At 35.8% G+C, this 26061-nt stretch overlaps 6 protein-coding genes across 6 annotated transcripts; 5 read left to right on the forward strand and 1 right to left on the reverse strand.

Moving 5' to 3' along the window:
• Nucleotides 1-1706: 1706 nt before the first annotated feature.
• Nucleotides 1707-4727, forward strand: LOC145620650 (zinc finger CCCH domain-containing protein 1-like). The gene is made up of 4 exons (XM_081675355.1): nt 1707-1802; nt 2334-2426; nt 2514-3316; nt 4385-4727. Exons 2-4 carry the CDS (start codon nt 2363-2365, stop codon nt 4487-4489), a joined length of 972 nt encoding a protein of 323 aa, XP_081531481.1. The 5' UTR covers nt 1707-1802; nt 2334-2362; the 3' UTR covers nt 4490-4727.
• Nucleotides 4728-6009: 1282 nt separating this feature from the next.
• LOC145621634 (NADP-dependent D-sorbitol-6-phosphate dehydrogenase-like) lies at nt 6010-8886 on the forward strand. Its single transcript, XM_081676353.1, has 6 exons — nt 6010-6142; nt 7236-7330; nt 7418-7535; nt 7896-8028; nt 8103-8322; nt 8656-8886. Exons 1-6 carry the CDS (start codon nt 6010-6012, stop codon nt 8884-8886), a joined length of 930 nt encoding a protein of 309 aa, XP_081532479.1.
• A 13-nt stretch (nt 8887-8899) lies between these two features.
• On the forward strand, nt 8900-12446 carry LOC145621633 (NADP-dependent D-sorbitol-6-phosphate dehydrogenase-like). The gene is made up of 6 exons (XM_081676351.1): nt 8900-9481; nt 10572-10666; nt 10781-10898; nt 11262-11394; nt 11509-11728; nt 11958-12446. Exons 1-6 carry the CDS (start codon nt 9349-9351, stop codon nt 12186-12188), a joined length of 930 nt encoding a protein of 309 aa, XP_081532477.1. The 5' UTR covers nt 8900-9348; the 3' UTR covers nt 12189-12446.
• Nucleotides 12447-13228: 782 nt separating this feature from the next.
• LOC145619139 (NADP-dependent D-sorbitol-6-phosphate dehydrogenase-like) lies at nt 13229-16828 on the forward strand. The gene is made up of 6 exons (XM_081673747.1): nt 13229-13465; nt 14464-14558; nt 14658-14775; nt 15142-15274; nt 15638-15857; nt 16322-16828. The coding sequence occupies exons 1-6, from the start codon at nt 13333-13335 to the stop codon at nt 16550-16552; spliced, it is 930 nt and encodes a 309-aa protein (XP_081529873.1). The 5' UTR covers nt 13229-13332; the 3' UTR covers nt 16553-16828.
• Nucleotides 16829-17234: 406 nt separating this feature from the next.
• On the reverse strand, nt 17235-21345 carry LOC145620752 (polyprenal reductase 2-like). The gene is made up of 6 exons (XM_081675460.1): nt 20883-21345; nt 19472-19821; nt 18497-18731; nt 17814-17912; nt 17622-17693; nt 17235-17514 (listed from the first exon to the last, which is right to left on the reverse strand). Exons 1-6 carry the CDS (start codon nt 21054-21056, stop codon nt 17410-17412), a joined length of 1035 nt encoding a protein of 344 aa, XP_081531586.1. The 5' UTR covers nt 21057-21345; the 3' UTR covers nt 17235-17409.
• Nucleotides 21346-25079: 3734 nt separating this feature from the next.
• On the forward strand, nt 25080-26061 carry LOC145621393 (protein BASIC PENTACYSTEINE4-like). The gene has a single exon (XM_081676131.1). The coding sequence runs from the start codon at nt 25224-25226 to the stop codon at nt 26016-26018; it is 795 nt and encodes a 264-aa protein (XP_081532257.1). The 5' UTR covers nt 25080-25223; the 3' UTR covers nt 26019-26061.

A 26061-nucleotide genomic window follows, 5' to 3' on the forward strand; every position in this document is an offset into this window, starting at 1 on the left:
GGTATGGGCTTTAATCATTCTAAACACATACCTTATACCTATATTTCGTGAACCAAACGCCCCCTAATTGGTATAGATTTTAATAAAGCGTTTTTTTTAAAAGCAAGATCTAAATGAAGCATTGTTAGTGAAATATAGAAGGATAAACCTTGAGAAAAAAAAAAGGTGACGTGGCTCTTTAAATTTTCTTTAAAGTTTCTTATTTTAAAACATTTGTAGAGATATAGATATATTTTTTTTGAGGGCAAGGTATGAATATAAATATCTGAGACCTAGAGGAATAAGAAAAACTAATACGAGTACTTTTATAACCGGTATACCTAAAACTTTTAAAAAAACCCGCTCTGCCTCATAATCAGACGATTATACGTGATATAAAGACCCGTCCTATTTATTCGGCTATTTCACCAAATGCCACTGACAAATTTAAAAATTCATCAAATGCCATCGCACTTTTCAGAATTCACCAAATGCCACTCAGTTTTTTAAAAATTCACCGAGTGCCATTATGACCAACGGCCGTTAACTCCGTTAGTCATTAGGGGTTAATCATGACACATGTCATGATATAATTGGTCCACTTATCTTTATTAATAAAAATTAAAAAAAAAAGCTGAAAATAATTATAAAAAAACAGAAAACTAAAATAAAAAAAACCCCCCAAAATTTTCCCAGCCACCCCTACCACCGCCAAACCCTAGCCCCTCCCCTTATATCATTGGAAAACGGCCGGCCACCACCTTAACCACCGAAAATCGACCGGCCGACCCTTTTGCACCCCACCTGACCCACCGTCGACCCCAAAAACCACCCACACAAACTTCCCCGACCCTGTAAAACCTAAAACTAACCCCAGACCCTAGCCCCACCGCGACCTCAACCACCTCGCCAACCCTACCACCAGCCAGACGAGGCCCAGAGCAGCCAGATTTGCCGCGCCGTTCTCCAACTCGGATCTGCTTTCCAACCCTCCCCTACCCTTTTACCCACCACAACCATTAATGAAATCAAGGTTGTGAAGAGGAGGAGGGCCAAAATCGCCAAGTTAGAAGGGGATAAGGGTCAAAATCGGAGCGTGGGGAAGGGGAGGTAGCCGGAAAAGGGATTGGAGAAGGGAAGAGGCTAGGATCGGGACAGAGAAAGGATTTTGAGGGTTGAGGACTGGGTTTCGTGGCGGTGGGGAGGGAGTTTCGTGTTGGTGGGGAGGGAGTTTCGTGGGAGGGGGAGGGGGAGGAACGGCGTCGGCGCTGCGAGGGAGTTTCTAGGTGGTCGGCGCTGCGAGAGAGCTTCTTGGGCGGCGTCGGTGTTGTGGGACAACAGAATCCAGTAGCTGGGACGGCGGGAACGGCGGCGGGGAGGGTGGTTGTGGCTGATGGGGGTTTTGGCTAGTCGGGGTTTTTGAAATAATTTTGGGGTTTTTTTTTTTTTTTTTTTTTTAAATTTTCTGATTTTTTTTATTATAGTTTCAATTTTTTTTTTATAAATTAAGATAAATGGACCAATTATATCATAACATGTGTCATGATTAACCCTTAATGGCCGTTGGTCATTAATGGCACTCGGTGAATTTTTAAAAAACTGAGTGGCATTTGGTGAATTCTGAAAAGTGCATGGCATTTGATGAATTTTTAAATTTGTCAGCGGCATTTGGTGAAATAGCCGTTATTTATTAGACGGATCTAACCCATATTATAACTGTGGCCACTCCTACCTCTCTCCTCTCATTGTAGCGCGTACTCGACGTTCTCCATTGAAGTGTTCTCCGCTGAATCCAATTCTTGTATCCTCCATTGAAGCAGCTGGTAAGTTGTTTGTTGCTGTTATCATCATATCAATCTCACAATCTAGGGTTTATATTTGATCTAATCTAATTTAATTTTCAGTGCTTTAAGTTTAGGGTTCGTAAATCTCAACTATTGGTTCTAAATTCTTAGCTTATGAAACATTATAACCAAAAGAAAAGAAATTTATGAGATTATTGAATCAAATATCCCTAAAATTATGTATTTTTGGTGATAATTGAATATGAGATTAGCTGTTTGTGTTGTTATGGTTTGTTGTATATGATGATAATTGCATACGGTCGTCAAAAGGAAGGCATATTTTACTCTAGAAGCTTGATAGAATAAGGCTTAATTTTAATCGATATTCTTTGGTTTTATGAGTTTTTGGATAATCAATTCAATAAAATTATATAAGTATAATGCAATTGTTAATTTTGATTGGTAGAAGTATAATGAATTCAATAAAATTATTGAATTTGTGTTTAGAATGTTGATTGGTAGTTGTTGCTGGCCAAATTGTTAATTTCCCCACCTTTGCAAAATTTGCAGTTTCCGGTGTGTTCTGTTGGCAAATTAGTATGTCTGATTCAAACGAACCGAAGAACGAACAAGGTGATTCAAACGAACCGAAGAATGAACAAGGTTTGATTTTACTCCTGCGTATCAATGTATTTGCTCCTATTCCTGTTTTATATTTTGATTGTTGCTGAATTTCTTTTCCTTGGGCAGTCTGCAGCTTTTTTAAAAAACCAAAGGGGAACAAAAACATGAGAAAACGACCGATAGTTGACGCTGGAGATGGTGATGAAGGGGAGAGTTTTTTGACAAACCCGCCTAAAAGGGCTGCTCCTGGGACATCTAAGCGGACAGTGTCTGAAGAATTAACCAAGGATGAAAAAAATGTGTTGTTTCAATATGAGTCTTCCAAAGAGATTCAGGTGCAGAATGATAGCAAAGCGACTGCTACTCTTGAAACTGAGACAGACTTCTCAAGAGACTCCAGGGCTATTCGAGAGCGAGCTCTCATGAAGGCTGCGGAGGCGATGAAGGGGAAACCTAACAAGACATCTGGTGATGAAAAGGTATATAAGGGTATGAACAGTTATACTGATCACAGAGCAGGTTTCCGCCGTGAGCAAACTGTTGCTGCTGAGAAAGCTGGTGGGGCTCACGGACCTCTCAGGGCCTCAGCTCATATTAGAGTATCTGCTAGATTTGACTACCAACCAGACATTTGTAAGGACTACAAAGAAACTGGCTACTGTGGTTATGGTGACTCATGTAAGTTTATGCATGATCGGGGTGATTATAAGTCTGGATGGCAGATGGAAAAAGAATGGGATGAAGCAGAAAAGGCTAGAAAGAGAAATTTAGCTATGGGATGTCATGACAGTGATGAGGATGATGTTGATCATGATGTGGAAGATGATGATGATGCCTTGCCATTTGCCTGTTTCATTTGTAGGGAACCTTTTGTCGACCCAGTAATGACGAAATGCAAGCACTACTTCTGTGAGCATTGTGCGTTAAAGGTAATTGAAAATTTTCATCTGTTTTTCTGATATTATGCTTGCCATGAGTGCTTATTATTTATGCATAACATGTTCTGTTTTTAGTAACAAGTTCTGATTTTTATTTGCTGCTGATGACTTTTGAACTTTGTTATAAAAGGGCTTTGTGCCATGTAGTTGACTCTATTATATCCTCATCATTCCCCGTTTGATAAGCAGGTTTCCCATTATTTTTACCAATCTTTTAAATGAATGAATATTTGGGCTGGTGGAAAAATCTTTTTATTTTGAAGTTTCCGATGAAAATTGGGCTGTATATTATGAGCTATATGTAGCTGGAGCCAAATGGTTTGCAATTTTAAAATTTCTCTTTTCTTTGCTCTGTGAACTTGCATTTGGGTCCCTTTAGTATTGAAAAGCTTCAATGAATGCTATACAAAGCAAAAGCTAGGCAATGTTTATGCATTAGCACAATATCGAGGAAAATAGTGGGTGGTACTTGGTAGTCTGGTAGAAGGTAAAACAAAAGAGCAACAAGCAAGGCTGCAAGGTTGTCACTGATGGACATGTCTGTTCACTGGCTGTGCCTATGTTTCGTTGCCTCATCGGACATAAATCTTGCTCCTCAACTTACCCCCCCCCCCCCCCCCCCCAAAAATAAAAAAATGGCATCAACATCTGGTCTTTCTTCTGAAATTGGTAGTGTTTGCTGACCAGGGATTTTCAGGATTGAAGCTGTGGCCCATGTAGGTACAATAGGGAAAATAAGAGTTTAAATTTAAGTAACAGTAAATTCTCTTTTCACAATGAAAAATTTTATCCTGAGGGGGTGGGGGTTTAATGTCAACGTAGATTGGCTTGTCTGCTATTGGTGCCATATTTGAATAGTTTAAATTATTACTAGTACTTCTGTTTCATAGCAATTGCCATTGTTCTTTTGGGTATGATTCTTTTTTTGTTGGTCATGTGGAAACACTTTATCTACTGGGCTGTGCCAGTTAACCTTTTTACGTTGGTGCAATGGTGTTTTTGATCTTTCCTCTTGGATGTCTCATCATTTACTAATTTGAGCTTTCCTCTTAAATGCAGCATCATGCCAAGAACAAGAAGTGTTTCGTCTGCAACCAGCCTACTCTAGGAATCTTTAATACTGCTCATGAGATACGTAAAAGGGCAGCAGCAGAAAAAAAATGAAGAGTTTGTCAATCTACACTCTTAATCTGTACTTTAGACTAGTATACTGCTAGAAATTTCACTTACATGGCAAAACAGTAGTTTTCAAAGAGCTAGTCTTCATTTCTTTTAGGATATACTTCTGAAAAAAAAATATTTGTCACTGTAATCCTCGAGGGGCTTTGATTATGTAAATGGATTTTGACATGTGCTTAGCTTAAGCAACTATTAATGGAAAAACAGAGTACTTTGTGTTAAAGAGGCATATTGGCACTTGCAACTGCTGCTCTCAACTTTCAGTTTGGATGATATACCATGGTTGTAAGTTTTCGACAAGCGAGCAGATCTGCTTCCTATGTTTTTTACATGCTCGAATAGCTGGAAGCTGATTTGATCAAAGCCAATTGGAAATAATCAGTTGCTTTTACTTCAATTTGGTACGTGTCATTTTTTTCTTTTCTTCTCTGTTTTTTTTCCCCTCTTTTTATTTGACATAGAACTATAGAAGTAGGTGATAAACAGGTGAAATGTTTAAGAAACATTGAATAAAATATTTTATATCAAAATAAATAAAACTAAAAATATGTTATAATGTAAAACAAAGCAACTAATCTTCCATAGTAAGATCTTAAAATTCTACTTCTATAATTTATTTTCGGTAATTTTTTTCCCCATGTTTGGTAAAATTTGGCTTCCCTGATCTTCCCTCGTGACAGTGTCCGTAGCTGCAATCTCAATTACGTGTTTTCCATTCATATTTTTTGGATGTTTGGGAATCTAATCCAAATATCCAATATTGGTTGAAGACTCTATATGTGCAATTTTAGGATTGATTTTTATCGAAGTAACTTCATTCTTGAAAATTCGACTTATTTCTAATTATTATGGCCAAGTGACTGATCATATTTATTGACATCTTGCAAGATTTTTCTCAATGTAGGTATTCACAGTTCAATTTTGTTTTCATAATTTTTGTTTGTTCTTGGTCAAAGTTATTGAGGTTCAAAGATGCAAATTGTGAATTGTGTATGTATCAAATGAGCCTACTTTCAGAAATGCACGGAGTATATATGATGAAACGACTGTGGATGTATCACTTATAAAATTACAATGTCGCTTTTTAAGTCTTTCAAAAGAAAAAAGGCGATAAAACTATTACTCATATCTAATTACAAATTTACACCTACATGATCAGCTTAATCCGAATTGTGGAGTATTTACAATAATAATTAGCTCAATTCGAATTGTGGAGTATTAACAATCATATAGAGTATTATCTCTTTTAACAAATTTTAAGTATATCAGTTTATTGCAAAACGTTAAATATAATCTGGCACGAAGTTCATGTCATTTATGGACAATTATCATACGTGTATTGGATAACTCTATGTCCTGTACTATCATGGTTTGGTGTTATTTGCATGTCTGAAGCATTAATTCTGATGCATGAAATAACGTGCATACAAAAAACACCAAAAATTAAAATTACATTGTATACAAGTATGTTGTTAATGGAGTTAGAGAAAGAAAAAGAAACAGAAATGGCGATAAAACTGAACAATGGATTCAAAATGCCCATAATTGGACTTGGAGTTTGGCGAATGGATGACAAGGATGTCAAAAATCTCATCCTTAACGCCATTAAAATCGGCTATCGTCACTTTGATTGCGCTGGTATTCTCTTTATCTCCTATTATTAAGCAGCAAGTACCACATTTTTTTGATGTGCATGTAATTATCAATGTTATAATTTAATAAACTATGGTTTTAATTTTTTCTGGGGGTTATTTTTATGGGGATTTAACAAAAAAATTTGCATGCTGAATGCCTGAATTAATCAAATAAATTAGTGTTTGAATTAATCAAAATTAGTTGAATTTGACTACATAAATTTGAAGCAAACCCATTCGAATTATGGCTATATCACCTGTATAAATTGGGTTGAAATTTTAAAAGAATTCATGTTTTAGTCTATTTATGATTCAATTGTGCATGTGTATGTCCATTGCTACACTTAGGGAAATTTTTGTTTCTATGCAAGTTGTTAGTATAGGACTGATAATGACCCTTGCCTGATTGCTATCTACCAAATCAGCTCGGTCAAAATCCGAAATTAGTGAGCTCTTGTGAAGCTCAAGCTTGGTTTGAGACCGTAATGAACTAAGCTTTGCACCACTCTACCACTTTGCTTCGCAGTGAAGCTCATGGAGCAGGAATATGTGATTAATTGTTTGAATTGAAAAGAGTAGATGAGTTATGACTTGTGATAAAAATGGATTTTTCTAACTTTGTTATGATAGTCTTATAATACTAGCAAATAGTTGGAAATAGGAATATTGTAACTTGAGAGAAAGTATTTGCTAGGTTCATTTGGTTGGAAATGGCCAAGGAAGGCTTAGTGATTGAGCTTGGCTCGAGCATGAGTTGAGTTATGAGCTTGAACTTGCTTGGCTTCAATTCTTATCATTCCTCGTTCTGAGCTTCTGACCAGGTCATGAATGGAAGCCTCATATGAGTCGTGGCCCTCCTCAACATAGCGTGGTTGCCGATGCTGTTGCGTGATTAAAAATCTGTTTCTTGTTTCAGAATGACTATTAAGCTTATAAAGTCTAGGGTCATTTTAATTCAGAGCCATCGTAAACATGCACAAGCCTTAGAACAACAATTAGAAAACTCTGTCAGGTTCATATTCATTACAATGCATTATCATCTTACAATCTTTGTTGATAAGTCAATCACGATGTGTAACCAGGTAAGATTCTTGCAGCTTTTTACCAGAATGAAGCTGAGGTTGGGGAGGCACTTGCTGAAGCAATTCAAACCGGGCTTGTTAAAAGGGAGGATCTTTTCATAACCACCAAGGTCAAATGAGGACAAAGTTTTTAATTTGGGAGGAATTTTGATCACCGGATGACATTTACATTCTTATCATGTATAATCCTATTGCAGCTGTGGAGCTCTGACCATGGACATGTACATGAAGCGTGCAAAGACAGTTTGAAGCAACTTCGACTTGATTATTTGGATCTGTACCTAGTTCACTTACCTGTACCCACAAAGCATACTGGTAAAATTCAAATTCTTGCCTCTTGAATGATGAATTGCAATTTTTTTTGGAAGTGTTATGAGATGGACAAAAGCAATATTCATAGAGTCATAGTCTCATACTTGTATATAAAGTATGTAAATAATCAAGAGCTATGCATGTCTAGGATGTTACATGAAGACTTTTTTGATTAATGTCCTTAAGCCAGTAGTTGCTTTGCTCATATACTGACATACTGTATTATATGTTTTGAGTTTTGGTGCTTCAAATTCACTGAAAAAGCTGATACCGACAATTCTCTTCTCTTGTGGATTTCAGAAGATCATGTAGGAATAATATTTAGTGATGCAAACTAAGCTTTTAAGTACAATGCTCTTACAGGAATTGGTACCACTGCAAGTGCATTGGATGAGGATGGTGTGCTGGATATTGACACTACTCTATCCTTGGAGACCATCTGGCATGCCATGGAAGATCTTGTTTCTATGGGTTTAGCTCGAAGCATTGGTATCAGGTAACTCAAAAATCTTCACATATACTCCAAATTGTTTAGATAATTAGATTACTAATTACTTAAATTGGTTGCAGCAACTTTGACCTCTTTCTGACAAGAGATTGTTTAGCGTATTCCAAAATTAAGCCTGCTGTGAACCAGATTGAAACACATCCGTATTTCCAGCGCAATTCTCTGGTGAAATTCTGTCAGAAGCATGGAATCTGTGTTACCGCCCATACTCCTCTAGGAGGTGCTGCTGCCAACACTGAATGGTTTGGATCAGTATCTTGCTTGGATGATCCAGTTCTTAAGGCAAGTGTTTCCATTTGTTCTTATGCACATGTTGTCATATTTCAGTCGCATCAAGCAATACTGAATTCTTATGCCTCAATACCTTTGGTTGCACGGAAAGCAGACGTAAAACTGCTGCACAAAAGGAGTACCTTATGATTATAATTTGATACTTTGCAAATTTTGCTTAGACTACGAGTCCATATATAACTATGTGAGATGACAAGAATACAAAATAATAAGGAAATACTACGTATATCTTTCTTCAGGAAGTTTTAGGGAGACATCAAACAAGTATACTCCATTTTGAATCTGGTTGGCGATGTGCATCTTATCATGTTTCTTTATGATCAGGGTATCGCGAAAATTCACCAAAAGACAGCAGCACAAATATCTCTCCGATGGGGGATCCAGCGCCATACAATAGTCATACCAAAGTCATCCAAGCTAGATAGGTTGAAGGAGAACTTTCAAGTTCTAGATTTCAAGCTGACAGAAGAAGACATGGAACAGATTACAATCATGGATCGTAAATACCGGACCCATCAAACAGCAAAGTTTTGGGGAATAGATGTGTATGGTTGAAAGCTGAAGTGCTGAACTAAGAATAAGATTTTAGAACCTAGTAAAGGAAAAATAAACATTTGTAGCTAAGATAAAAAAAAAAAAAAAAAAAACTTGGCACATCTTTGAAACTCTTAAGCATTATTTCTATATTACAAATTTGCAATTTCTAACACATCCATATTAGTTATCGTATATTTTTTATTATAGATTCATTATAAAATTCAGTAAAAATCGAGCGTTTGAATAAAATATTTGTTTTTATAATAGACTCATTGTGATTTGTGATCCCATTTATGAATTGACATAATTGCTAGCAGGCAAAACTATAACAGCACGTCACACATGAATCATGTCATCAGAGAAAAATATAAAATACAAAATAATAAAGTCATGTTTTAGCAGCAACATTATTATATTAATGCTGATAATAATGATCATAGTTTCAAATTCAACAACAGTAAGAGAGAAAAACAGAGAAAAATGGCAATAAAATTAAACAATGGATTCAAAATGCCCATAATTGGACTTGGAGTTTGGCGAATGGCAAAGAATGATGTGAAAGATGTTATTCTTAACGCCATTAAAATGGGTTATCGTTACTTTGATTGTGCTGGTATTCTCTTTCTCTTTTCTTATTGTTAAAGTTGCAATTTTAGCAAATACCCAGATACTAATTTTTTCTGGGGATTTTGTGTTTTATCTGCTGCTATTTGATTTTAGTAGGCCGTATTAAATCATACAAATTCGTGTTTGATTTAACTAATTTGGTTGTATTTTTCTAATTTAGTTTGAGCAAACCCATGAAAATATGCTTTTTTTACCTGTGTTAATTGGGTTAATTGAGATTTTAGTTATGCTTAGTGTTTTATTAGTTTGCTTTTGATTCGATTTGATTTGATTTGTTATGTGTGTGTTGGTATGTATGTCCATTTTACACTTTGATGTAATTGTTTGGGTAAGTTGTTAGTATAGGTATGTGTACACTTTACAATTGAAGCTAAGGGTGATGCTCCGGTTATTTGTGGACTGGGAAACTTGTTTAGAGCCCGTATGAGTCTCTTGTCGACCTTGGACGCCTGTAGAGTCAATACAAGTCAAATACCATTGGGAATTTGGGAGTGGTGTGAGGAAATTCGCTCCGATGGTTAATTTAATTTAATTTTACAGGATAAATTGAACGTCTTTTATTATAAATGTTTCGTACCTTTAAAGTGTGGTGGGCTGAGTATTTAAAAGACCTCAAAAATGTAAATTCCTAGTAGTTTGGTCCTCCATGTGTGTCGGGAGAATGTAGTTTTCATGTGGTTTCGGTCTGAGATAATGCCATTAGGTATGTTACCAGTAAGGTGTGTTGATGTGTCTTGTACTCATAATTGATACAGTATCAAATACCGGTTTTGTAACCCGTTCAGGTGATAATGAGCTTGGCTTACCTGCTTAGCTCTGTCAAAACCCGACTTATTTAGCTCGAGTAAAGCTCAAGGTTGGTCGAAGACTAATTATTTAATAAGCCAAGATAAACTAGTGTTGAGACCATAACAAACTAACCATTAGCACTTCTTAGCTCAGCAGAGAGGTTTGTGACCTTAAATGCGTGATAACAAGAGCCTTAGATCATGTTCATTACAATGTACATCTATTGTCTTAAGCTCTTTTTGTTGAAAAGATACAATGTGTAACAGGGTAATTAAGCTTTCTTGCAGCTTATTACCAGAATGAAGCTGAGGTTGGGGAAGCACTTGCTGAAGCATTTCAAACTGGCCTTGTTAAGAGGGAGGATCTTTTCATTACCACTAAGGTCAGTCAGTCTATTTGCAAAGCGAAAAAAGGGGACAAAATTTATAATATTGGGAAGAATTTTGGTTACAAGATGTTGATATCACTCATTTATCAATGTATTATCCTATTGCAGCTGTGGAACTCTGAGCATGGACATGTACTTGAAAACTGCAAAAACAGTTTGAAGAAACTTCAACTTGATTATTTGGATCTGTACCTTGTTCACTTACCCTTAGCTACAAAGCATACTGGTAAACTTCAAACTCTTGAGTAGTGAATGATGGATTGTGATTTGTGAGTTTTCTATAAAATCAGACTACTACGAAGTTGGTATATTGTGCAGTTGTATGAGTGGTATTTTGTGCATGAAGAATGTTACTTGAATGATTGTTTTTTTTTTGTGCAGTTGGTCTATGAACATTAGTTGTAGTGTGCATATACTGTATTATGCATTTTGAGTTTAGGCGCCTCATATTTACTGAAAGAGAGATGCATCATGTATATACTGATAGAATTCCTCTCTTGTAGCTTTTCAGAGGACTTATGTAGGAATGTATCAACTGATATTTTTTTTTATGATGCACGCTTAGCTGTTCTGTACAATGTTCTTACAGGAGTTGTTACCTTTGCGAGTGTATTGGATGAGGATGGTCTGGTGGACATTGACACAACCATCTCCTTGGAAACCACTTGGCATGCTATGGAAGATCTCGTTTATGCAGGTCTAACTCGCAGCATTGGCATCAGGTATCTCTGATGAAGCTACTTGAAGCCTTATTCCTGCTGCTTTCCTGGATACATTTTTACTCATAATAGTTTAGGATCTTTAATTTGATCACTAAATATTTAAACTGTTTGCAGTAACTATAACATCTTTCAGACAAGAGATTGTTTAGCCTATTCTAAAGTCAAGCCTGCTGTGAACCAGATTGAACTACACCCTTACTTTCAACGCGATTCCTTGGTGAAATTCTGTCAGAAGCATGGAATCTGTGTTACTGCCCATACTCCTCTAGGAGGTGCTACTGCAAACACTGAATTGTTTGGAACAGTGTGCTGCTTGGATGACCCAATTCTTAAGGTTGTTATTTCCTTATGTTGTTACGCGATATTGTGTTGTTTGATAGGACACGTAAATTACAGGAAGCTGCACAAAGGCTTAGGCACCTTTAAATGAATCTTTTGGGAAGGTGTACAAAGTAGTGAAACTAGCTTTTAATTATGATTATTTCTGAGATTAGGAGTTCAATCTAGTTTTCCTTATTGAATCTGGTTTGGTCACTGCATCTAATCCTGTTCCTTTTTATCAGGGTGTCGCGGAGAAACATAAAAAGACAGCAGCACAGATTGCTCTCAGATGGGGGATCCAGCGCAATACAGTTGTCATACCAAAGTCATCCAACCTAGACAGATTGAAGGAGAACTTCCAAGCTTTAGACTTTGAGCTGACAGAAGAAGACATGGAACATATCAAAAGCATGGATCGCAATTACCGGACCATTCAAACAGAAAAGTTCTGGGGATTAGATGTGTATGGATGAAGCTCAAGTGATGAACTAAGAATAAGGTTTTAGGACCTAGTAAAGGGACATGTCCCTGTGTTGCTCCATGGTCCGTGGAGTTAATCAGTTTATGTATAACTAGTTTTATGTCCGGGGAATTGTCGGGTTATTGAATACGTTTTTGTCTCAAATGTCAAATATTAACACTTTTTTTTATATTCAAATCATCGTAATAACATATAAAGTATGAAGTATACGATTTTTTTAAAAGTTATAATCTATTTTTTACATATGGAATTAACTTTATATACTACCTCTGTTAATTTTTATGTGCAACTTTGGGGTATTATTTGTGAGATATAAAATATTCCAAAGTTGCACATAAAAATTAACGGAGGTAGTATTTGTTATTATATGATTTGCAGCTAAGATAAGAAATTAACTTGTCACATCACATCTTAAGCAAGTTTAATGTATTGCATTTGTCATGCAAAATGCCATACTCACCAGTCACCACCATCTTGCTTGTGGATATATCCCATTAGCCTTGTCGCTTGTTAATTTTCAAAGACACTTGTTTTAAAGGTCTTAAGAAATATACTTGCTTGTATTATGGACAGTTTTGTCAAGTTAAACTATTGTATGCTGACAAAACATGATTCACACTTCATGAATATAATCCGTGTAATTAAATACGAAATATACTAATAGTCAAGATTGTATATTAATAATTGTAATAATCGCAACACTTTGACTTTTACACTATTTACATGTTTATTTTAAGTTTTTAACTATAAATTTTACCAATATTTACAACGGTGCATATTAACACGTGTGCTAGTCAAAGTGTTGCGATTATTATAAAACAAAAGATTAAAACATACTGGATTACTGGTATACGGAATTTTGAGTACATGTAATTTTTTTGCTTTGCTAGTTACAGATATTTTTGTGGTTAAAAATGGTCTTAAAATAACAATGACAACAATAATAGGGAGTAAAAAAAAAATATCACATAAAAATAAGCACATTAATTAAAAAATCTCCACATGATACCCGATTCACACTGAGTGAAAGGTACAACAAATAAATACGTGTGCTTCATCTGCTACAACTCTACATTATTCATCTTCAAACCTTCTCTGTTTTTTTGGAGATTGAAGAAGAAAGAAAACAGATAAAAATGGCGATAACACTCAACAATGGATTCAAAATGCCCATTGTTGGGCTTGGAGTTTGGCGAATGGATAAGAAAGATGTCAAAGATCTCATCCTCAACGCCATTCAAATCGGTTACCGACATTTTGATTGCGCTGGTATCATATTTTTCTTCTTTCTTCTTATATAAATACCCAGATTCAATTTTTCCTTTTTTTTTTTGGTGGGTGTTTCAGATATTTTTATGGGGTTTTTGTGGTTTATCTGTTATTATTTGATTTGTGGTGTTTATGATTTAATTAAAATGAGTTGTATTTGATTAATTTAATTTTAAGCAAACCCATTTAATTTATGTATATTTTACCTGTGATAATGTTTTGTTGCAATTGTTAGTATGCTTATTCAATTGTTTCAAAAAAAAAAAAAAAAAATTCAATTGTGCATGTGTATATGTATATCTGTTCTGTTGCTGCAGTTTTGGGAGATAGTTGTTTATGTATATTGTATAAGTTGTTACTATAGGGCTGTTACAATTTATAGTTTTATCCGAGGGTGATAATGAGCTTGTCCTGCTCCCTAGCTACCGGCTCAGCTCGGTCGAAACCCGAAATTAGTGGGTTCGAGCTAAGCCAAGATAAGCTAAGTTGAGACTTGAGTGATTGAGCTAAGCCAAGATAAAGGTCTTAGAATATTGGCAAAAAGTTGAATGTAGGAATATTATAACTCTAGACTCTAGAGTAAGTGTTAGTTTGGTTCATTGGTTGGAACTCACTATTGAAAGTTGAGTCTTGAGTGATTGAGCTAGGCTTGAGCATGATTTAGAGCTATAAACTTGAGCTCGTTCAGCTTCTTATCATCCTTGATTCTTACCCAGTCATGAATGGAAGCCTCATAGGCTCAACATGTGAGGAGGGTGGTGGTTGTAGTTGTTGGATTTATGTTTCTATACTGTTGTTTCTTGGTTCAGAATGACTTTTATATTTTCTAATTCTGGGGTCAGTATATTTCAAGACTGACTTATATAGTTATATGCAAGAGCATTAGAACAATTAGAAAAATAGTACTCATGTATTCATGTTTGTTACTATGTACTACACATTATCTTAAGCTTTTTGTTGAAAGGTTATGATGTGTAACTGCTTAAGATTTCTTGCAGCTGATTACCAGAATGAAGCTGAGGTTGGGGAGGCACTAGCTGAAGCATTTCAAACTGGGCTTGTTAAGAGGGAGGATCTTTTCATTACTACTAAGGTTAATCTATTTTGAAAGGGGATGAAGTTTCTAATTTGGAAGATATCTTGATCACCAGCTAACAATTACACTCATATATCTTGTATGTTACTGTTGCAGCTGTGGAACTCTGACCATGGACATGTACTCGAAGCCTGCAAAGACAGTTTGAAGAAACTTCGACTTGATTATTTGGATCTGTACCTAGTTCACTTTCCTGTAGCCACGAAGCATACTGGTAAAATTAATATTCTCCTTTCTTTTATGATGCATTGCGATTTTTCTATGGTTATGTTAGGGACACCAGATTGTTGAGGATCAAACTCAAATTGCATTTTTTTGTGCAGTGTCATGAGATGGATGTGGTCAATATTCGTAGTCTCATACTATAAGATGGCTTACACACTATACTTGATTTTTAATTTTCAAGAGCTACATTTGAAGACCTAATTATTGTAGTTTGATAAACACTCCTGAGTCATTAGTTGTGGAATCCTTCTCTTGTAGGTTTTCAGAGGAGTCATGTAGGGATTTTAGGGAACATATCAACTGATATATTTCCGGCAATATAAAGCTAAGCTCTTCCTGTACAATGTTCTTACAGGAGTTGGTACCACTGCAAGTGCATTGGATAAGGATGGTGTTCTCGAAATTGACACTACCATATCCTTGGAAACCACATGGCACGCTATGGAAGATCTCGTTTCTAAGGGTTTAGCTCGCAGCATTGGTATCAGGTAACTCAGATGAAGCTACTTGAAACCTCATTTGATTGTGTCTGACACGAAAAGTGTGCTCTTCCTACTGCCTTACTATAAGGTTGTGATTTTCCCTTCTTTGTATCGACATCATATTAGTTACATAACCCTTAAAGACGTCCTATTAGATACTCGCGTAATAACTAGGGTAATGTTTCTATTCCCTCATGAAACTACAGAGAATCTGATTTTTTTGGCCATGCAGTTCAAATAACTCAATGTTTGGTGTTTCGTACTTTTGTTGTTTATAGGAAGCTGGAAGTCTAAACAGTTTGGCAAACTACACATTATTTTCCTGAGCTGATTTTAGTTTAGATCACTAACAATTTAAACTGCTTGCAGCAATTATGACATCTTCTTGACAAGAGATTGTTTAGCATATTCCAAAATCAAGCCTGCTGTGAACCAGATTGAAACACATCCTTACTTCCAACGTGATTCTCTAGTGAAATTCTGTCAGAAGCATGGAATCTGTGTTACTGCCCATACTCCTCTAGGAGGTGCAGCTGCTAACACTGAATGGTTTGGGACAGTATCTTGCTTGGATGATCCAGTTCTAAAGGTAGTTTCCATCTGTTCTTATGTAGATATTGTCTTATTTCTGCAGGCATCAAGCAATATTAAAAAAACTCTTTTGCCTGTAAGTTTCATAATGGAATCATGTCAATATTTTCCTTTGTGCGGAAAGCAGACGTAAAGAAAGCTCTTAGGCTTAGGCACTCAAATGAATTGTTTGGGACAGCTTTTAACCTTTTTTTATTTTTAATTCTCCTGCAAAGAGGCTTTCTAGAGTGACTTTGATTGAATGATTTAAAGTTTTTCCACTATACAAATGTCTGAAATAATCGGGGTCTGCAAAATTTGCATAGACCAGTAGACCACAACTGTGAGATGACGAAATCATAGGATATCAGGTGTCATGTCCTTTCTTCATGAAGAATTTAAGAAACATCGAACAAATACGTAGTATAATTCATTTTGAATCTGGTTGGCTAATAAGCATATTATTTTGTTCCTTTATGGTAGGGTCTTGCGGAGAAACACAAGAAGACAGCAGCTCAGATTTCTCTCCGATGGGGGATCCAGCGCAATACAATTGTCATACCAAAGTCATCCAAGCTTGATAGATTGAAGGAGAACTTTCAAGTTCTAGATTTCGAGCTGACTGAAGAGGACATGGGACAAATGAAAAGCATGGATCGTAATTACAGGACCAATCAACCAGCCAAGTTCTGGGGAATAGATTTGTATGCTTGAAGCTGAAGTGCTCAGGAACAAGACTTTAGGACCTATTAAAGGGACTTGTCTATGCTTAATGATTGATTCCAATCATAGTCCCTTTGTTGCTTCATGGCGTGGAAGTATCATTTGTAGCCAAGATGAATAAAAACTTTGCATATCTGTGAAACTCTGAACTTATATAGCTCACTGCCTTAATGCTTTTGGCATGCACATTACCATACTTCATTTTAGCCTTAATTCTCAGCTTCTTATGCTCTTAACTTCCAACATATATTATAAGTGCTTTATTAAGTTCCTTTGTTTCCATTGTCTCTATATCCTAACCTCTTGGAATAAAAAATTAAGGGTCTGATCTCTTCAACTTACTTTCAGTTCAGCTCAGCTCCAATTCAGTTCTTATCTTAATTTCCCTCTTTCATAAAATATTCAGTTCAGTTTAGCTCCAATAAGTTCAGTTCAGCTTAGCTCAGTCAATCGGAACAGGCCCTAACCGTGATTGACTAAAAATTGAAAAGTTTATTTTTAATCATTTTTGCATAAGCCAAAATTTCTCTTGTTTGTAGAAACAAGGCTTTTGTCCCCCAAAATCTCAATGTACTATATGACCCCCTCGGCCACTCCCCCTCCCTAAACTTAGGGGTCACTTATCTACAAGAGGCAGAAAACACTCAAAGCAGAGTAAAGTATAAGATTTCGAATCTTAACCATCTCAATTGTCATTTAATGTGAGCCGCAGGGCAAAAATTATACATGAATTTCAGAATCAGTGAACAAATTTCTATACGCTGTTTCTCTAAACGAGAGTTACAACAAATGAATCAGACATTTTTCAGGTTATAATGTTATATGTACAAATGTAGCACTGATGATTGTCAATAAACAAAGGGAATAATTGCATAGCGGTTGCTTGGATAGTTATCAAATTTGCGTTTATACCACCGGTGTGTCTCTGCTGCTGCAAACACAAGATTAGCCATCTGCCACAAACCATTGGATTAGACCATCTCAGCTATTACAAATATAGAAACCAAGTAAAATGTCATTGCTTTTCTATATGCATTTCATTCAAGGTGGGAATAATTACCACAAATGCAAACATTAACCACACTGTCAGATCTAGGCCTCCGCTAGCAACCACAAGGCCGGCATACATAACCTACATGATAAATCAACCAAGAGTTACCAAGAAGAACATATGAAACATTGCAAATCTTACTTTAGTGGCTTTTTTGGGGGGGTGGGGTGGAGGGGGTTGATGGAGGAGAATAAGCATTACAATCTCAGCAAGATAATGAGGAGACGAGGCAACTTCAAACCAGTCACCATGAGGGATTCGATATTCGTTATCTTGTTCCTTCACTTCTCGAAGATTCCCCTGATATATTATTAGCAATTTCACATTAGTATAACACTAATCATCTTCAACAAAGCTTGTAAACCAAACAAAAGACAACTAATAGTCTAATAAGCAGAGTTAAGGGTAAATGGCCAAATGGGTTATTAATAGCATGGAAAATAATCCAATAAATAGACTGTCCTCTAATCACTAAAGCCTGAGAGCCAAGATGTCAGAAATTCCTATACTACAGCCTACAGAATTGACCCCATAGAAATTATCATAAGGCTCCCAGAAGGCCAGAAGACACATGGAGACCTGTGACGAAACTCACAGAACTGTATCTAAAAATTTACGATGGAATAAGCACCGTGACATTGGAAGAGAGAAGCATACATGAATCAACAAATTAACTAAGCTAAGACAATTCTGAATGATTATGATCTAGTACGCAGAGGACTAATGTTGTTACTATTTTTTTTCCCACTTATTTAGCTAGGGAAAGACTTGCTAATTGTCATTAGAACAAATAGCATATATCAAGCAAATTACTGTAATAATAAGTTTGCAAATCTCAAGATCTCTTTTCAGGCCAGCTGGAAATTTTAAAAAACAATACTCACAAGAATGGCATGACAACGACACTGATGAAGCCAACCACAGAAAAAAATGACTGCTCCAATCCATTGAAACCAACCAAGCTTCAGTAGAGGACTAAGAAACTCCAACCATTGAAATTCTACAGGTGGCATGTGTTCTTTTCCTTTCACAATAAATTCGGCAACTCTATTTGCTACAAATGTAAATACTTCAGGTGCAAAATTCCAGCAAAGGGACAGTGGTGCGGCCGTGTAAAAGCTAAACACAAAATTACATCGTGTAAGGTAAAGAGCAGTCGATTTAAAGTTAATATGAAATAGATTTAACAGTTGTAAAGCACATGTCAATCTGTTGAACTGTAATTATAAACAACCAATGCAAAAACAATGTGCGTCTCAAGTTAATTGAATCAATCATCAATTTGTTAAACAAACATAAAAGCTAACAATGGCCAACAGAAAAACTTGTCTTAGCAAAGTTGTACATCTACATTCTAAAGTGAAACTCAAGTCTTAAACACAACTCAAGTGCAAAACTGGTCCTCAATTATTATTGAATAACAAGTCCAGCTTTTTATAGTCACAAAAGTGAGGAATTAGGATATGTCATGTCAAAGGTCTTTATATATCCTAATATTCTGATTATTGGTGGCATAAACCACTGCATGGTTTATTAAGCCATCATATAGCTTATGCACAAACCTTTGAGCACAGCCAAAAAGTAATTTACCAAAACTACAATGGAAGTCTGGGATCAGAAAAGAGGCAACTGCAGATATTAATATCAAAGACAGTTAAACAGAATTGACACGAAATGACAAAAACAGTAACACATCCAGAAAAATTGTCATTCACCAGGGATAGCACAGATAAGCATTCATGTGTGTTATTTCTATTATGTATCATACCAAGCATAAATGCATGCTTATTTATAAAGCCAACAAAATCTCAGTTAGAGCAGGCAGATAAGTAGTATCATTAATAAGATGAGCATCTTACAAGAAACCAGTTAGATATCCGCAGATATGCATTTGGGCTGTACTGCTGTAGTTGAACACATATAGTGACTCATACAAGCGCCGCAACACTTGAAATTCCATCAAAATAAGAAGAAAGACTGATCGCCAAATTCTGGAGTTGTGCTCCAGTGAAGTTGATTGTGTTTTATAAATGGAAAATATGTGTGAGCCTCCAGTCAAGTAACTGGCAACGGTAGAGTGAGATGTCGCTTCTGAAACCAAGGATCCAATTTTATGTGCATATTCCCAAGTTGCAAAAAGCAAAAATGATGTCCATATTACAGCAAACACATAGAAATGAGAGAAAAATTTCTGCGGCACTGTGAGTTTCTACAAGTCAACAGAATGCCTCGTGTTAGAAAAATGGTTTTCCATAAATAAAAGGACCAATCTATAACATATGGAAAGAGGTCAAATGCTTTCAAATAAACATATTTCATACATGCAATAAATTGAAATGGTCAAGCCAACAAATGTGATAGTAGGGATTCAACAAAACACATTGCCATATCTAGCTATGCTTGATATACACAAAACACATTGCCATTTCTAGCTATGCTTGATGACATATACTAGTAGTAATTATTAATTAGAAGTTTAGAAGCTTCAGCTCACATTCCTCAAGCAGAAAGCTCACGCAAAAATCATGATTTAATATAAATTAGTACTCAAATTAAGTATTGTTTTCCATTCAAATTATGAGCTTCAGCTGAGATAGGGGATCACTATTCACTTTAGGAGTTACCTACTCCCGCTCCAAAGGTAATAATCCCATCTAGGAAATGTAGCTTCATCTCCAAGATGATGATTGACCGCAATAAAACCCAGGTTTTCTTCACTATTCCCTTGACATAGATGAACAACTTGATTTGCATTACTCAACAGCTCCTCATTTCTATCTATTGCCGATCCTACATCAACCATAGTTCAACCACTAACGTGGATGTCAACTAGCTTAGTCAGTACAGTCATGTGGGGTGATATCGGTACCCATATCCCATCAACATCATTGCCTTTGCGACTCTCCACACACGAGTAACAAAAGTTCATCTAATAACATAAGCAAGTGTTCCATCAATCTCTATTTGGGGTACCCAACCCTTAAATCATGTCAAAACCCTTAAATCAAGGCAAACAAACGGGCATCTTTTCAATCCAAATTAAAGGAAAAAGACAGCATCAAATTAAACTCAAACAATTGAAATCAAATTTTCTAAAAAAAAAAACCCCCACTTGATAAATATCCAAAGAACATAAACCTAAAGTTGTAACATTAATGATACAAAGATAAAACCCAGAACATAAACTGCAATTTCAAACGAACTAAATTCAATCAAATCCAGAATTTGAAATTAAATATACAGTAATTAAAGAGAAGAAGGAAAGATTACATTGAGACGAGAAGATGAGTTGAAGATTTTGCCACGACCAGCACACACAAGAAGAATATGATGCAGAGAATTAAGATGAGAAGATGGGAATGAAACAATTAATATGGGCAAAATCCATGCTAACCATGCCATTCTTAGTATTTTTCTTAGTAAACTTTCAATTTCTAACTCCATTTTCACCTTCAATCTCTCTACAAAAAAAAACCCAATTATTATTTGCACTGCAAGCTATCAAAAGACTCAGTTTTTGATGATTTAATGGTGGGATTAAGAAGATACTAAGCTTGGGGCAAGAGCAAATTAAGGGGTATTTTTTGTTTTGGATTTTTTAGGGGTTCTTAGTTAAAGCTACATGTGCTCGAGTGCTCTTTACTCCAGTTTTTGAGGGAATTGAGACAATGAGAGGGGAAAGGAAAACGAAAGCGTATTAATGAATGATGGTAGAGACACTTTGTTGTGAAAGAGAGGGGGTTGTAAAGCCTAAAGAGTTTGATCCTTTTCAACCCGATTCGAATTAAAATCCTTCTCTAGAGAGCTCATTTTTGGCTTTAAGTTCAACGACTGACTTGATTAGGTGTGAAGAGTGGAGTTTGATAACTATTGATCCGACTTGAATAGAATCTTTCACTCAGAGAATTTACATTTGGCTAAAATTTTAGTTGACTTGACTTATAATCAAGACTAATTTGGGCGTTAGAACTTAGAATGTTCGTGAAGTTGTAAGGGATACATTTTGATTGAGAAAGAGTGTGCATTATGACGGTTATGTTAACGAGTTATTATCATAAGTCTTGTTTGTTACTCGTATGACTTTAACCAACAAAGTTAGTCATTTTTTACATTAATTTTTACACATCCCAAATTGATGAATGCAAACTTTATTTTGGTACAAACATTATGAATTTGCTACTCCTAAATTGGAAAGGGTTTAGTGGTACACAATCAATGTTCATTTAAATGAGTTGTTAAGGACTTAACGAGTGAACTGTGTGAAAGAGTTCAAAACATGGATACTCCGTATATTATGTCTAATTTGCTAGTTTTATACTGCAATTGGCCTAGATGGCCACCCCATGTTCCAACACGTCACTTAAGGAAACTAGTAGCCAACACGAGACACAACTCAACCCACCCCAAAGACCTTGATATACCAATATGACCCAAGTCAACTTGCCATGTTTACTCAATTCATTTGAGTATAATTGTCATCAAAGTGAATTGATTTTGATTTGTGTCACATCTCCACTCTTCCCACAACACCATTTAATGCAATTGAAATAATGGGAATCACATAATCAAGCAAGAGTTTGTAACCGTTTTCTTTAAGGTCGTCTAACATTTTTACCACATCAAAAAAAAAAAAAAAAAAAAAAAAAAAAAAAAAAACGAAAACCAAATTTGCCTTTTACCAAAAAAAAAAAAGTTGGGAGTCAAAAAAAAAAAAAATACAAGTAAGAAAATCCTACGGTCCTACCAAACACAAATTGCTGTGCTTTCAGAATTACTCATCTTTCTCTAACTTTCTCAGCAAGGGTTTTTACTGCTGCGCTTCTTAAATGTGGTAATTTTGGCAGATCATTCATTCTTTTTTTAAGAATTTTGGTGAGTTTCTTCTTCTCTTCCATAATTATATGTCACTTTCTTCTGAATTTACTTACAATTATTTGATTATTGTCATTCTTCTTGAATAATTTATTTGTGTCCTTTTCAATTTCTCTTTTTGCATGTCTTTTAATGTTTTAAAATTACCTAATATTATGTTGTATCTTTCCCACCCAAAATAATAACGCGCAAACTGGGTAATGGGGTGGTTTTATGTTGAGATTTTGTTGCCAAAAATACTAAATTTTTTGAGGGTTTTGATTTTTTTTTTTTTTTTTTTTTTTTTTGTACTTCCATTAATTTTTGGAGTAGAAATGCAATGTGGGTGTTTGGGTATGATCAAAGAACATGGGTTTGAAAGAAAAATAAAGAGGGAATTTGTTTGATGATTTCTATGTATTTTTACTAGAAATTTTGCTAGTAATAGAGAATTTTTTAGCTTTTTTGCATGTTTATTTGATGTTATTGACAATGAATTTTGTTGGACTAGTTATTTCATCTACAAAATGTTCTAAATTAATGTTACCCGTCCCATGTTAATAGGGCACATTTCTATGCTGAGAGGTTGCAAGATATTAGGTTATAGATTTACCCATCCTCATTTTAATAAGATGTTATGAGTAAATTGACTGTTTAGTATCTTAATAAGATGTTTGTTGTTCTTCATGATTATATAATTATCATAAATGATCGAGTGTAATTATAGGATGGAGAAAGTAATTACTATAGAAATGAATAACTTGTTAGTTGTTGTAAACTCTGGTCTAGACTCTAGAGAATGACAAAGTTGACAACTTTTGCTATCAGTCAGCCTTTGTGTATGTGGTCTTTTTAACAAGAGTGGAAATTGCAATTTTAAGAAAAGTAGAATTTTGGCTGGTTTCTGCATATTAGATTTAGGATAAAAAAGGAATTTTGTTGGTCATTGATCACAAAATCATTTTTTTCCAAAGTTTGAGTTGGACTGAAATGTTTCTTCAATGAAATTTGCTAGATCCACTATTTCACCTCACTTCCGATAGCTTTTGTAGTCTCTAAGTGATATTTGATTGATTCATCGAGTCCGAAACAGATGCTCCCCCCCTCCCTTTTTTTAAATCATTTGCTGTTCTAATAGTCCCTGTCTCCCTGATATCTGTGATCTTGTACTGAGTTTTTCATCTGGTTTTACCCTTGACTAGTTTTTTTCCTAGAGATTTATTACAAGTACTCCCATGAATTTTTCAATGTCAATTTATCAGTGTCATGCTTTCTTTGAGTTGTTTCATACTGATCTCCACTGATTACTAGGTCCCTGGATTCTGTACTGTGTTACTGAAACATGTGAAGCTAATATTATGGCAGTCTTATTTAGTTTCAAGAGGTTGATATTTAAAATAGAAAAATGAGTTAGTTGTTACAAAATTGTTGTTTTTGACATCTAAGTCAAGTCAATTTGTTATATCTTTTCCGGAAAGTGTGGTCATTGCTTGTATACAGTAAGATGTAAGAATTTAAGTAAATATGCAAGGCCGGCATTTATTCATTAACACTTTTATGAAGTCGTTGCTGCTGTTGCCTACAACATCGAGTGGTAGAACAAAAGTGATTCTTGCTTATGCTAACTTAGGCATCAGATTAGGAATCAAGGTTGACAGCAGGTGCTCAAGATCATATGTTAAATTGTTCATCATTTAAGTGTATGTAATGGCTAACATGTTGAAGTTCTCTGTCCAGTGATAATTTGTAATGACTACTCCACAATATTGCCATTGGTTTGCTTTACCAAGTGGAACCCAGTCTAAGATAGCTTTAAGGTTTCTTATGAGATGAGCATGAGATGTTAATTTGATGAAGCGACCGTATCATTTTAATAAAAATGGCATGCCCAACTGAAGCATAAATTAGTAGGCTAGGAAAGAAAAAAAAAAAAAAATAAACTTGCACACCTAGATTGTTGATGGGAAGAAATTTCTTACAGGAACATTGGTTTCCCCGTATTCTTCCATTTAGTTTATGGGTTTGACAACCATTAGATTTGGTTGAGTATTTTATTTCCCTCAGGTGGAAACGATTTTCCTTTTCCAAGAAAGAATTGCCACATTTTTCTGATTTTCTCCCTAGCTCCTCCCGTCCATGGCTCTGTTTACTCTTCTCCCTTTTCTATGTACCTTATGTGGCAAGGAAGCTAAGAAGCAAACATTAGAAGTTGAAGTTTGTAACCTAATTCCATAGGGCTATACTTTCCATAGGAGTTAAATTTTGTTTAAAATATTTTCCTCTGAATTAAACACATCCCCTAGCTTGGAAATCCATTGTTCCCTCACCATAAGGGTGTTTTTTTTTTTTTTAAGCCAATGAAATGTGGAAAATCTGGCAATACAAAGCTTTCTTCCTGATTTGTTCTTTTGTTGTAGTAATATTTTTGAATCTAACCACTATGTTTTTCTTGTTATTTGCTGGTGTAGTGGTGTGCATCAGTAATCTGCAACAAAATCTGGTTTCTTCCTTGAAACAAACTACTTCAGGTTAGCGATAACTTTGCTAATTGATATTCTATGGATGCTGGGGGGCAGCGAGGAGGTGCAAGACATAGGGGTGATGATTTTAGGGATCATTCTCCGGTAAGCAACCATAACTAGATCTCTCTTGCTCTTAAATTTTTCCAGTCTCCCCTCCTTGAAATAGGAGTTTGGACGAATACAAGTTTTGAAAAGTAATGCTGTTGTTACACTCATCTCTTTCTTATTACAGTGGAATATGATTGCATACCAGCATCAGATTAAGGAGCAGAATGCTTTGAATATGAACAGAAACCTTTTGAACATCATGGCTGAGAGAGATGCTGCTGTTGAGGAAATGAATATAGCTTTGCTTGAAAGGAAAAGGGCCTTTGAAGAGCGAGAATTAGCGGTCTCACAGAGAAACTTGGCAATCAAAGAACGTGATGAAGCTATTACAGAAAGAAACAATGCCTACCATACCCTTCAAAATTCTATGAGGCAACCCTTGACTCCTGGAGTTCAATGTGGAACCAGTAGGTTGGCTGATCTCCCTTTCGTCACACAACAAATGCAGTTACTTGATGCTTTGTGTAGAACTGCAGTTCCATCTGAATGTAACAAGCTGCCTCAGACAAAGAAGGTGAAGGAGAGCAAGAGATGTGCGAGGAAGCCGAGGGAGAAAAAGATTTCTGATCACTTGAAGGTGAAGAATGACTGGGATGGTCAAAATGTGGGCTTGAATCGAGTTGACTACGATGACAGCATTATGCCAGCCCCGGGTTGCTCATGTACTGGGGTATTTCGGCAGTGTTACAAGTGGGGGAACGGGGGTTGGCAGTCATCTTGCTGTACGACCACCATGTCAGCTTATCCTCTCCCACCTGTCCCTAACAAGAGATTTGCTCGTTTGGGTGGTCGGAAAATGAGCGGAAGTGCCTTCTCAAAGTTGCTAAGTGGGCTAGCATCAGAGGGTTTTGATTTCTCTAATCCTGTGGATTTAAAGGATCGCTGGTCTAAACATGGCACCAATCGCTACATAACAATCAAATAGAGATGACTGATGACATAGGTACTAATATAGTAGTAATCTTAAC

The sequence above is a fragment of the Chenopodium album genome, chromosome 27 (assembly GCF_948465745.1).
Source record: "Chenopodium album chromosome 27, dcCheAlbu1.1, whole genome shotgun sequence".
NCBI lineage: Eukaryota > Viridiplantae > Streptophyta > Magnoliopsida > Caryophyllales > Amaranthaceae > Chenopodium > Chenopodium album.